General features: G+C 34.9%; 1 protein-coding gene across 1 annotated transcript in view; it reads left to right on the top strand.

Annotated features, from left to right (window-relative positions):
- Positions 1-14,532, top strand: part of MTBP (MDM2 binding protein) — a 92,264-nt gene that overhangs the window by 33,324 nt on the left and 44,408 nt on the right. The window contains exons 7-9 of the mRNA XM_012646545.1: positions 10,710-10,723; positions 12,277-12,450; positions 14,162-14,269. Coding sequence (XP_012501999.1) covers positions 10,710-10,723; positions 12,277-12,450; positions 14,162-14,269 — 296 coding nt within the window. The remainder of the gene's footprint in view (positions 1-10,709; positions 10,724-12,276; positions 12,451-14,161; positions 14,270-14,532) is intronic.

Raw genomic sequence — 14,532 nt, 5'->3', positions numbered from 1 at the left:
CGTGGGTTTCTTAGAGACATTTCATGAATTGAATTTGTGAAAATAAAGTGCTTCATTTATTATATGGTACATTAAAAAAATAAACCTGTGATTACAATTTTCTGCAAAAATTACTAGAACTTGTTTAACAGCTTAACTATGTTACACAGTGTTCTAAGTACTGTCCTTTAGAAATATTGATTCATTTAGTATTTATAATAACTCTTTATACTTATTTTTATCACCATTTTACAGATGAGGAACTTGGGGCTTGGAGAAGTTACAGAGCTGTTGTAGAACCTATATAGAACCTATCAGCTTGGCCAATTAATAGCTCTATAACTTCTCCAAGGATTTGAACCTATGCTGTATGCTCCTTACCACTCTACTGTGTTGCCTCTCTAATAATCTAGTATGTTCAAGATGTCACTATAAAAATGAAACGTTACCTTCTGTTATAAAATCAGAGATCAAGTTCAAATTCTAGTTATTTCATGAGGTAATTGTCTCAAAATGTTACTTTCCCAAAGCCAGTTAAAGGGTATTCCTTCATACTTTTGCTTGGATATAAATGTTTTTTTTAAAATTGAACAATAATTTGTTTAATTTTTTTTGAGCTTCTAGTTAGTTTTTGTGACCCATGATGTTATGGGACTAATAACTGTAATTGAAACATTTGTGCCAGGAATATTGTGAAGAAATCTGTAGAAAAACTCCACAGGGCCCTAGAATTCCAAGGAATACAATTTTAAAATCAGCTATTTACACAGTACTATAGAGGAAATAGGGAAGATACTGAATTCCATTTTAGCAAATATTGAATTTGAAATGCAGGTAAGTTATCTATGTGGAAATTTAAATCTAGATCTAGATCTCTAGAGAACAGTCATATCTGGAGATTTAGATTTCAAGTTTACCAGCACTTTTGTTTATCTGTTGTATAGTAGACCACGCTAAAATTTAGTGGCTTAAAGTAGGCAACATTTTATTTGCTCATGATTCTGCAAGCTAAGCTGCCTCAGCAGGCTAGTTCTTCTACTTATCTTACCAGTGGTCATTCATTGTGCTCCATTGGACTTATGGGTTGTTTGGAGGTTGAGTTTAGCTGGGCTCCAGAGCCAGCTGGCTTTCTGTCTTTCTGTAGTCCCAGAGCCTTTTCCTTGCCACGTAGTCTTTTCACATGATCTCTCCAGCAGGTTAGCTGGAATTTTTACCTGGTGACTTAGGACAAACACATGAAGTTGAAGCTGCCAAGACATTTTAAGGCTTAGTTCCAGAACTGGCCCCGTCTCACTTCTCCTACATTCTATTATTTAAAGCTAGTCACAGAATGGCCCAGATTCAAGGGGGAGGTGATTATCCAAAGGTGTGAATAATGGGAAGCCTCTTCACTGATGTAAAAACCTACCATACGTGCATACAGGTAATAATTAGGAAAGGTTGAAAAAAAAAATACATAAAAAACATGGCTAGAGAAGAGAGCCAAGAATAGAGTCTTTTGAAATACAGTGGTCCCTTGGTATCCACAGGGGATTGGCTCTAGGACTCCTGCAGATACCAAAATCCATAAATGCTTAAGTCTCTTATGTAAAATGGAGTAGTAATTGCACATAACCTAGGCATATCCTCCTGTGTACTTTAAATCATCTCCTCATTACTTATAATGTCTATACAATGTAAATGCTATATGAATAGTTGTTATACTTCATTATTTTAAAAATTTGTATTTTTTATTGTTGTATTGTTACTTATTGGGTTTTTTTCCCCCGAATGTTTTCAGTCAATAGTTGGTTGAATCCGTGATGTGGAACCCACAGATAGGGAGGGCCAGCTGTACCTGCATTTAAGATGAAAGTGGAGGAAAAGTTAGGAAATGATTTAGTAAATGGTCTTTGGAAGTCCCTAGCAAGTTATCATTAACATCCTCATCAAAATACCATTTATATAGGGTATGATGCAAAGTATGGGAAATAAAGGAGAGTCAAACTGGGTTTCTGCATTTGAGGAAGTAGATTCATGGTCTTTTTTTTTGTGAAATTTATAGTCAAGTGAGGAATATACTTTGAAAAATAATTATCAGTCCGTTTAGCTGACAATATGAAGGCAAAGTGGAGGGCACTTCCAGAGTGTATGACCTAACATAGCCTTAATAAGAGTTCAAGGAAGAGACATTATTAATATAACTTATTGCACCGTATTAGTGAATGAATAAGTACAGCTTTAACCCTTCTCATCTACCCTCAGGGAACAATTGTATATTTAGTGATTTTGGCAGATGCTAAAACCAAATCAGAAATAGATTTGCTGGGTGGCGATACAGTCAATTTCACTTATACTACATGAAATCGTAGGATAATAATTATCCATTTCATAGCATTATATATGTATAAGACCAATTAGATATATGTAATCAGTTAATTATATTAACATCTACTAAATAAACTTCTGAGTATATTCTGGACAGCCTATCTATTATTTATTTTTTCTCTTGTGATTTTGTCCAACTTCAAACAGCCATTATGTTGAAGGTTCTAATTTTAAAGTAATTTATTGATTTAGAATTTACTCTTGGGGGGGTTGCATGATTTTCATTGCAACTTGAAGAAAATGTCATGTGGCTTGATGTGACTTTTTACAATTATCACCTCTTGAAATTTGAGGATTAATACTGGTAACTTCTGAATAAGAATAAGAGGTAGATTACATGATAATCTTGAAGACAGATTGTTGACTACTGATTAGGCTGGATCATTTAGGGCTGATTAAGCTCACACTTTACAGTATTTATTTTATCTTAGAAGTAGAAACAAGGTAAAACTCAACAGTTGATTATTAAGTTCTATTCTACCCATAACCCTTTCTGTGAGGGAAATTCTTATCTCCACAGAACTTTTTTTGTAAAAATAGAGAAGCTAAGTTTTAGCTAGTGTAAAAGTTTCAATAACTCTTGCACCTGGAAAACTTGGTATCCCTGTCCTAATACCACTAATAATAGCCTTTCTTGCTATCCCAAATAGAGTATCAACTCCCAAGATCATTGTCCTACACTATAACTCTTGTTTCTCTATAACCTACTGGTTTATGCCCAGTTGTTCTCTGTTGTTGCCCTACATGTCCCAGAGTCTTCAAACTTTGTATTATTTCCTAAAACTATTCCCTGATTTTATTCCTTTGTGACCTTATTTGTTCAGTCAGTCAGTCAGTCCTTCCTTTCATTCATTTATTCTAGGTGCTAGGAATACAGCGGTGAAAACTTTTAACCAACTCGACTGTACTGACTTTTACTGAACACTCCGTTCAACATTGTACTCATTCTTTTCAAGCACATATAGAACATTCTTCAGGATGGACTTATATATATATATGCTAAGCCATTAAACAAATCTCAATAAATTTAAAAGGAAAGAAATAATGTACAATGGAGTATGTTCTCGAATTATAATGGAATTAAGTTAGAAATCAACAACAGAAAGAAATCTGAGCAATCCCTCAACTATTTGGAATTTAACACACTTCTAAATAACCTATAGGTCAAAGAAGAAGTCAAAAAGGAAATTAGAAAATAGGTTTCACTGAATGAATAAAATTAAAATATATCAAATGTATGGAAAGCAGATAAAGCAGTACTAACAAGATCTTAACTATTTATCTTAGAATGGAAGAAAGATAAAAAATCAGTAAACTAAGCATCAACCTCAAGAAGCAGGAAGACCTAATCTAAGTGAGTAGAAGGAAGAAAATAGACCAGAAATCAATGAATAAAATGTTGAGGAATATAATCTACCAAAAGAACAAGAGTTGAGAGCTTGCACTACCTGATTTCATGACTTAAACTATAAAGCCACAGTGATCAAGACAGTGTGGTATTGGACTAAGGATACACAGATCAATGAAACAGTAAAGACAAAGATTCCAATGGGAAAGGAATAGTCTCCTCAACACAGTGCTGGAAAAATTGTATATCCATATATGGGTTATATTTAGACTTTACATGCAAATTAGCTCAAAATGGCTCATATATAACTAAATTTAAGATCTAAAACTATAAAGCTTCTATAAGATAGCATAGAGATATACCAAAAGCATGATCTATAAAAAAGAACTATAGAGTAGCATTCACCAAAATTTAAAATATTCACTTTTTGGAAAACACTATTAAGAAAATTAAGAAAGCTACTCACTAAGAGAAAATAGGTCCAATCTTATATCTGACAATGGGCAGATACATGAAAAAAATCTTAGAGTTCAATAGTAACTCAGTTAATAAGTGGGCAAAAGACTTGAATAGACATTTCACCAAAGAAGATACATGAATGGCTAATAAAGCACATGAGAAGATGCTCAACATCATGAGTCTTTGGGAAATGCAAATTACAACCAAAATGTGATCCTACGATACACTTACGAGAATGGCTCTAATTAAAAATAGTGACTATCAAATGTTGATGAGGATGTGGAGAAACTGCAAATCTCACACATTGTTGGTGGGGTTGTAAAATAGTACAGCTACTAAGAATAACAGTTTGGCAGTTAAACTTACCCTTAACTCTACAACCCAGCCTCTTCATTCCTAGATACTTAGCCAGGAGAAATGAGAACATATGTTCACACAAAGGCTTGTAAGAAAATGTTTATAAAAGCATTATTCGTAATGGCTAAGAACTGGAAACTATGCAAATGTGAAAAGGCATGAAGGGTTTGGGTTGTACCTGAAAAACATGCTAAGTATGTAAATCAAGCCAGACAAGGTATTTATTGTATGATTGTTCATAAGAAATTTCTGTTATAAAAGGTAAAAGGAGACAGAAAACAGATCATTGCTTGCCTGAGGCCATAGGTAGGAGGAAGATTGACTGTAAAGGTGTGATGGAAGTTTTCCAAAACTGGATTATAATGATGGATACTCAATTGTATAAATTTCACTAAAGTTTTCAAAGTTAGACTTTAATATATGTATGTACATGTGTAAATATACATATAAATTATACCTCGTTAAAGATCTTTATTTTTTTGTAAGAATCACCTGAAGGTCCTGCAACCTAAATGCAGTGCTTTGTTTCTCTCTCTCATTCAGTGATTCTTAACATTAGCTACAAATTAGAATCACCTTGACAGCTATTTTTAAAAAATAACTGGGCCCCACCTGAGAACAGTTTAATTCAAATCTCTGAGACCCAGGACATCAATAGTTTGTAAATGTACCCCAGGTGATTCAAGTGTCCATCCAGGATTGATAACCTCTGGCCTAAGTGCTACTCTCTTTATTCCTAGACTAGAGAATCACTGTTACCGTAGAGAGTTCTTCAAAGGCTTTGAGGCTTGAAAAGGGGTTGAAAATCACTGCTTTGGGTCTTTAATTCCTTACATAGAAAATGAGGATAATAATATTTATTGTATCTTAAATTTGTTTGAATCAAATTAGTAATCAAGGTAAACACTGTAAACTTTGCAGTAGCTATTTGTTATTCTGTCCAATCTTACATGCTTTCTATGTAGAACAATTAAGAAATCATTGTTCATAATGAGTAAGATCTTGAAATATCTTCTGACTAGCTTCTCTATTCATTATAGCTTTCAAATTGCATATTTTACTATATTGTAACTGAGAGGAAATGTATACAGTTTATCATCCTAATGTTATTTGTGTAAAATAGTCATGGTGGAATTTATAAATCCTTCTGAATTTTTGTAATTTTCACATTAGGAGACTTCATACCTATTCAACAATACCACCATTTTTTAAACCATTTTATATTTTTTTTAGAATTGAGCCATAGGCATTTTCTTGGACAACCTCAGTGGCAGCTAAATTTTTTTTTTCTTTTTCTTTTATTTCAGCATATTATGGGGGTACAGATGTTTAGGTTACGTATGTTGCCCTTGGTCCCCCCCCTCCAAGTCCTTGTTTCAAATATGTCCATCCTTCGGGTGGTGCGCATTGCACTCCTTGAAATTTTATGCTAAATTGTTCTGAGCTTAGTCTGATGAATAAATTGGGGGACCAAGCTAAGTAATACATTTTGGAAGATGCTTTATGAGTATGAAGTAATTAGATTGACTATTTTTGATTGTGCCTCCTCACCTGGCACTAAGGGCTGTTTCAAAAGTTGAGTCTAGAATTAAACAGTGATATCATTGTTGAAAAGAGTATAGCCTCCTAAAATGCCTGCATTGAAGGCTAGATTTTATTTTGTTGTTTAACTTTTAGTATGATTATTAAAATAATTGATTGGTAAGTCAGAGTATTGACTTACCCAGAATATCCCATTTCCCCAGTTGTCCTGGGATATTTTTATTTTCCCTTACATTACATGAGATATATTTCCCCTTTAGAATAGTACGATTTTGTTTTCATATTGTTTAACTGTTAAAAAGAAAGGAATGTTGTACAATTTTAAGAACCACTAAGAAACTTATTGACATAGAATGACTTGATTATTGTTATATAAGAATTAATTTGTTAACAAAATACTGCTAACAATGTAAGACTTCATCGTGGTTTATATGTTATTTGTAAAATTTGGTGCAACAAGCGAACACTTGGTAGTTTCTGCTTCTTCCATTTTATCTATATAGTATATCCAAAATGTATGTATGTTTTTGGTAGAGAAGGAGCATGCAAGCCAAACATCCCCTTAGTGGTTGATAAATAAGTATAAATAGAACAGTTGAAACTGGAAAGAAATTTTCTTTTATAATCATTTTCTCTTATTTCTTTAAGAAGAATGGTGAGAGTGGAATAACTGTACTAATTGTAAATCTGTTACTCTGCGGTGTTTACATAAAAGTTATTTAATAAGTCTTCAGTTAACTCCTGCCAAATCTGGAACAACATTTTTTAAATGACTACACAGTCATTATGGTTAGGGGAGTTCTTTAAAGTAAATATTTCTTTTGAGAAAAATAAGATTGTTGTAAGTACAGGCTTCAGTGATTAAGATGCTAATGAAGGTGATGTGGGTTTAAAATAAACGTGGAAAGGATGTCATAGACTGCAGAGACACATATCATTTGAATTGGCAAAGTGCTAAGATGGTAAATGAATTGAGGTCACTGTATCTTTTGGCAAACCTTAGTTTAAAGTAAAACTGGTAACAAATGTTTGTCCTTTCTAATAACCTTTCTTTAAATTCTTTTTCTAAAACTGTTTATGAACAGGATTAATGTTTTTTGTTGCAATCTAATTGCAGAATTTGTTTTTTATACTTCATGATTGTCTTGAGAGCTAGGCTGTAACCCATAGTATGTTCATATCTGTGAAATAAACTGTTACCATTGTAATAAAATTACAGTAGTTTTTTTCTTCCTTAGCATTTTGGGATATACATGTATATATATAAAATTCTATACAATGTAGACGATTTGACACTATTATATACTGTGTGGTTGTCTACTGTAAAGAACTTTCTTTTTGTAAGTAGAACTTTACATTCCTAAGATAAATATAAATTTTAAAAACAGCTTTATTGAGATATAATTCACATACCATACATTTTACCTATTTAATGTATATAATTCAGTGGTTTTTCATATAACCACAGAGTTGTGCAACCATTACTACAATCAATTTTAGGACATTTTTGTCTCCCCAGAAAGAAACCCATACCCATTAGAAGTCACTTCCCATTCCTACCACCCATCCCTTCCCCTATCCCTGGGTAACCTCTAATCTGTTTTAGTCTGTATAGATTTGATTATTCTGAACATTTCACATGTGTAATCATACAATATTTAGTGACCAGTTTCTTTCACTTAGTATAAGTTTTCAAGGTTCACCCATGTTGTAGCATGTACCAGTACTTCATTCTTTTTATTGCTGAATAATGTTCCATTGTTTGGATATACCACATTTTATTTATTCACACATCAGATGATGGACATTTGGGCTCTTGACACTTTTGGGCTATTATAAGTAATGCTGCTCTGAATATACATGTACAGGTTTAAAATTATTTTGAGTGTAAATCTAAAAGTGGATTTCCTCTTTTTTCTGTTATTAGTTTTTAATTTCACTGTATGGTGATGACAGCATGTACTTTGTATGATTTTAGCCCTTTTAAGTTTATTGTATTTTTCTAATCCAGTATTTCCATTTAGTTTTTGTAGTATCTATCTTTATTTATATTCACCTTTTTTTTCTTCTTTAAGCATGGTTTCCTTTAGTTCTTTGAACATATTTATGTTTACTTTAAAGTCTTTGTTATGTCTGGCTTCTGGGCCCTCTCACAGGCATTTTTCTGTCACCTGCTTTTTCCCCTGTGTATGTGTCACACATTCCTGTTTCTTTGCATGGCTTACAATTTTTTGATGAAAATGACATTTTGGGTAATATATTGTAGCCACTGGTTAATAATCCCCCCTTTTAGTACATTTGTTTTTGTTGTTTGTTTATTTGTTTTGTGAGTTGGCTAGGCTATTTTAACAAAGTCTATTTATTCCACAATTAAAGGCTTTGCTGTTAGTCCCCAGAGGGTGTGGCCTTCCGTGTGGCCACATTCATTCTAGGAATACAGTGGTTTTTGTAGGACTATCTGTCACTTTCTGTTTCCCTGATCTTTCCCTTGTCTGCTTCATTTGGTCTCACATCCAGCTGTTAGTCTGTACTAATTGCCAGTTCATTGCTTTATTGTTATTGACATTGCCCTGGGCCCTAAATTGCTGCACAACCATTTAAATTGCTGATCCAGTTAAATTTGAGTAGCTTTCAAGGCCAGTCTTTGAATTGAGTCTGGCACATGGATGTCTCTTCTTAGCTGTCTCTTTCCCTGTTTCTCTCTCATGAACTAGATCTTTTGCTTGTTTCTATTAACTAAGTGAACTACCAACTTCCTTTTATTTGCTTATTACCAAATTTCTATTGTTTTTGAGATCACCTTTAGGCTTAAACTTCTCCACACTCTATTTCAAATAAAGTCAGTTTCTTGAGGAAGAGTTTAGGGCTATGTTCTTAAAGTCTCTTCCCCTGGGCAAAATCTTTGAGCTACTACTTTGGTCGCTGGGCCAGAGTGGTAGCTTCCAGTCTTCTTTATTTACCACTCCCAGTGTAGAACTTCTGCCCTGTGAGTGAGCTGATGTGAGGGCAGTTGGGTCCCCACTTTTCTTAGCTTGCCTATTCCAGGGCAGAGCCTGTACCATATGAGTGGGGGTTAGGTGAAGGAAGAGAGTCCCTGAATTCATCATACTCATCAGGAATTTAGCCTCTTCAACTCAGATTTGAGGGGATGAGAAATGCTGGCAGCCTGCCCCTCCCCATAATGTACTGTAGCCCTTGACTGAGAGCTGAGGGAAGAGAGAGAATCATCTTGGCCATACCTGTTTGCACTGGAACTTCCGTCCATCTGCATTGGGAGTGGGTAGGGAAGAAGTAGGTGGTGGCTGAAGTGCTATAGACTCTCACAATTTTTATCTAATCTTAGAATATATTTCTGAATGAATGTTTCCTTTGCTATGTAACCTTCGGATAATTTTACCAGTTGTGCTTGTATTGCTGGGGAGTGTGTCTGACTTTCTCACCCTGCCATCCCAATAACCCCTAAAATAAACTTAAGGGAAATAGAGACATAGATACTTTTTTAAAGAGGTAACTTTCACTAACCTAATGTATTGATTTGGATTGGTGCAATCAGTCAGGAGAAAACGTGCTTGCCTAGGGAGGATACTTGATTACGAGGAAATGAAGCAAGGGCAAATGCATGAGGGTTTGAAGGGGCTGATAAAGAAGATTGAAAAGGCAAGATTAGAGTGGGAAGAGAACAAGAAGAATGTCAAGGAAGGAGGGCCTTTCAGTGGAACATGTTTATGGAATGCTAGGGAAGGAGTCAAACAAACTCACATGAAACATTCCCTGAGATTGGGCCAGAGTCAACTCCAGTACTTAGTTATTTTGTAGTGACATCTTATTCTTTGAGATCTCTTATATCTCTGCAGTTCCTTAGCTTTATACAATCACTTCCAGATTATTGTCCTTCTGTGAGTATTTCAAGAAATGCTTCATTATTAATGCTCATACTAAATGGCTATTACAATAATTTTTTCCATCTTTGCGAATCAGTCAACATTTATTGAACACTTACTATGTTCTAAGTGCTGTAACCGACAGGACTATGATGTTGAACATGATGTAGCCCTTATAGTCAAGAAGATTGTATTACTGTCATTATTATTCCTTGTTTGACTTTGCCCTTCACACTTTCCCAATTCCTTTTTCCCAGCTCCTGATTTAGTATTCATTTGATTGACCCAGGTATCCCAGCATCACAATTCCTTGAACATTTCTTTATAAACGCCCTTTATCTTTACTTCAGTAACCTCCCTTTAGCATCAGTTTTGACCTTGTTTGGGGACGGTTCCTCCTGGCTCAGTTTCTCTCTCTCCCTTTCTCTCCTATTTTCCATTTCTTTGTTGTTTTATTCTACTTTCCAGTAGACTTACTGAAATTTATCTCCTAATCATTTAGTTGGAGTATTTATTTCTGCTTTCTTAATTCCCATATGCTCTTTATTTTATTTTTTAAACCACTTTATTGAGGTATGATTGGCAAAAAGCTATATGTACTTAATGTATAAAACTTCAATTTGGAGATAAGTATACATCTATGAAACCACCATAGCCTGTGCCATAAACATATCACCTCCAAAAGTTTCCTCCTACTCTCTGTATTATTTAAAATAGTTAAATTTATAAAAGCAGAGAGTAGAATAGTAGTTTGGCTTTTTTTTTTTTTTTTTTAGACTAAAGAGCTATAGTGAGAAGGGCAGAAGGAATAGAGCAAGGAGTTTGATCTGCAGCTGACTGTGAACAATCAATTGAGATAACTCACTACCTTCGAACCAGCCAGCGTCTAGTTTTCACATTAGACATATGGGACCTTGAGGTCCCATAATTTTTGGCTGCGTGCTCACATTTACTAGAGAGTATCAGAAAGCTGATTGAAAAATTTGGGTATAGAGGTAAAGCTTATTGACTGTGATCTTCATTTCATGGTGATCTCAGTGGGATATTATATTAGGTGACCCCTCAATGTCGAGACTCTTTAGCCATTCCTCTAGGACTGGCCATATTTCCAAAAAGTTTCAATTCTGCTATCTGGCTTTTAAAATTCTGGAAGTTATGCAGAAGAAGAAAGGTAATGGGCTTCAATATTCAGTGTATAAGCATTCACTTAGAGTCACTGATTATCAATTTAGGACTCCAATCCTCAACTCTGTCTTATGTCTCCTAACCAGAGATACTTTGTTTTATTTGCTCGAGAGAATAAACCTCTAGTCTTCTCATCTGGGAAAGGTGGTCATTTTACTGAATAGAATAAGAAGGGATCAGGAAGCCTAACTGCTTCCCAAGCTGGCTTTCAATCTTTCTATTCTACCTTCATTTTGCTTCCAGTGCCATCTGGGACCACCATTCCAGAGCCTCTCAAGGACACTTGCAGTATAAATTGTGTTGCTTCGGGGCTTTCTCTGTTGTTTTTCTCAGCTTCCTTAACAGTTGAGAGATTGAAGTCTGTTACCAATTGTTCATATGCTTTCCTGCTTTCAAATTTTAGTTGCTGTTGTCTCTTCTGCCAGATATTATTCCTTGTAGATTTATGCTATTTTAAAAACCTCTTTATTCTCATTTAGTGGAATTTCAGGAGATAGCGAATATAAATGCTTATGTCCAATTCACCATCTTCAACAAAAAGTATTCTACTTCTATTTTTAATCTCAAAGGCTTCACAGTTTTTCTTCAACCTTCACCATAACCCTCACTTGATTTGTTTTTAAAATATACTAGAAGCTGTCTTAAGTGACCTTCACATAACTGGCATGCCAGATTAATGAATGCTCTCCGTTCCCTCTATAAAACACATTATGGCTGCCCACTGCAAGAAGCAAAAAGCTACTCTCAAATATAGCTACACACTTCTACTCCCACCAATTAAGTTGTGTGTGCTTGCAGGAGTCAGTTTATCCCACTTTAAAGAAATACAAGTTGGAAATAGTAGTTGATACATTATTGATTTTATAATGTAAGAAAAATACCTTGGAACTCTAATAACCTCATCAAAAGTTAATGAATGAGTACACATAGTTATAATTTAAAATAAGCAGTTTATGCTTGGTGAGAATCATTTTTGTTACGATTCTGTGCTTTAACAGCTTTCTCAATTAAATGAACTACTAGCCCTCAGTGTATTGAATAACAGCTTATTTTAAAATAACGTAGAAATTCTATTATATCCTGTGGGTCAAATGTATGCCTCTGCCATGTTGTGTGCTGAATGTTCATATACTTAATAAGGTGGCTGTTTTTGTTTAGTTCCAGATGTTGAAGTGAAAGGAGAGTGTTCTAGCTATTATCTCTTGTTACAAGGTAATAGCAATAGAAGGTGTAAAGCTACATTGATTCACTCAGCCAACCAGATCAATGGCTCGTTTGTACTCAGTTTAATTCATGGAAAGATGAAAACAAAGACAGAAGAAGCCAAATTGAGTAAGTGTTAACTTTAGGTGGAGAAACATTTTATATTTGTTTGGATGTGTGGTTGACTTTTGTGGTTTTAGGTAGAAGAAATATTAGACATTAAATGTAATTAACCTTTTACTTTAAACATAAAACATACTTTTACAGTTTAGAGTGCAAAGTTAATTCCTTTTACATTACTCTTAGTAAAATTTAGTATGTCCAGCCTTCAGTTACAAAAATGAAATTTTTAGTATTTTCCACTTTAAATACATATTATTTTTCTATAATATATTTCTCATGTTTCATTTACTTACTCTCAAGCCTCTTGTTCTATTTTATTGCCCATCTTTCTCTTTTCTTCCCAAGCTCTGTGTTTTGGTTATCTATTGCTGCACGACAAAACTATCCCAAATTTAGCTTAAAAACAACAATTTGTTATTCTCTCTCATGGTCCTGTGGGTTGAGTGGACTCAGCTGGATGTTTCTATTTTGAGTTCTCACGTACAATCACAATGACATACAGCTAGGGCTTCCGTCATTTGAAGATTCCACAAGGTTTGGTATCCAAGATAGCTTCTTCACTCCCACATTTGGTGCCTGGGCTGGGACGGCTGGAACAGATGAGGGCTGATTTTCCCACCACATGTCCTTTCCCCCTGGCTAGCTTGAGCTTCTTCATAATATAATGTTCTCAGGTTAGTCTGACTTCTTACATGGTTCCTGACTTCCCTTAGAGCTATTGGTTTAAGAATCTGCAAGGCTTTCTGTGTCTTAGCCCAGAAGTTATTCATTTTCACTTGTACCATACCTCATTGGTTACATAGTGCCACGCAGGTTCAATAATCATTAGCTTGAGGGAGGACTCCCATAGTGTGGAGAATAGCAAAGATCATCACTGTGCCAACAACCAGGAATAGGAGTCTAAATGCCCACTGCATCCTGGGTTACTGTTTAGGTCCACTCTGTACTGGTTACCAATTTGTCTGAGTCCAGTGTGACAGAAAATACACACATGCAACTGAGTTGGTCCCCCAAGACTCAAGAAAGCTGCCCGGGGCAGACAGAGTCTTGACTGTGTGTGCCCCACTTGTACCACAGCTGAGGGACTCCAAGAGGCAGGCAATCCTGGGTTGTGTACTTGAGGGCCCAGGTAACTCACTGGGCAAAGCTTTGGAGGACATCTTGCTTTTAGGGCACAGAGGAAGAAAGCCCAAGCAGTCTGGGAAGTTCCTCCCTATCTTAAGATAGTGTATTCTCAGTGCATTCTACAGTTACTCTGAGTACTATAGGCAGGAAGAAAGTCAGGAGAGATTTGGCTAAGGCTATCCTGGGTCCATCTAGCACATAGATGAGCCTGGATCCATTGTGGAAGGGACTGCACAAGGAGGGATCACAGGAGGTGCGGTTTGTTTGAGGGGTAGAGGGTATCTTTAGAGACTAGCTGCTATATTCCGTCTGTGAATTCTTAGCAGGTAGAAGAAAATGCGATGCAGGAAATTCTTCTCTGCTTACCTAAATTGCCTCAATTTAAGAGTCAGGTCAATGTTTAAAATGTAAAATAATTTAGTATGCTTATTTTCTGCTGCTTAATTATTATTATTTACTTTGAAATATAGAAGATCAAGGGAGGTGAGTGATTGACTTATTTTTTAATCATGTCATAACTCATTTCATAAGAACTGAATGTTAATTTAATGGCATAGGGCATCTTTAATGTTGACTTTTTTCTATTTCTTAGGCTTTCCTTTTGACTTATTATCACTTCCACATTTTTCTGGGGAGCAAGTTGTACAGAGAGAAAAAAAGTTAGCTAATGTTCAAGTTTTGGCTTTGAAAGAATGCCTGAGTAAGTAATAATTTGTATATCTCATCCTACTGTGAGAATGTTGACTTGTTCAGACATAAACCATCTTTATTTGCAGTTTTTCTTATATACTTTGTCTTTAGGTATGATACTTATTTATAGAATTATTTTTGATAGAAATGATATAGAGTAGAAGAGATCTACAATTTTATTTTCACCAGATTCAGAATATTACTATTTATTTGTACATCACCGTTAACATTTGTAAAAATATTTCACCAGGCAAATTTTATACTTCAAAATTT

Source organism: Propithecus coquereli, unplaced genomic scaffold, assembly GCF_000956105.1.
Source record: "Propithecus coquereli isolate 6110/MARCELLA unplaced genomic scaffold, Pcoq_1.0 Scaffold247, whole genome shotgun sequence".
NCBI classification, from domain to species: Eukaryota; Metazoa; Chordata; class Mammalia; order Primates; family Indriidae; genus Propithecus; species Propithecus coquereli.
This window is presented reverse-complemented; position numbering and strand designations above follow the sequence as displayed.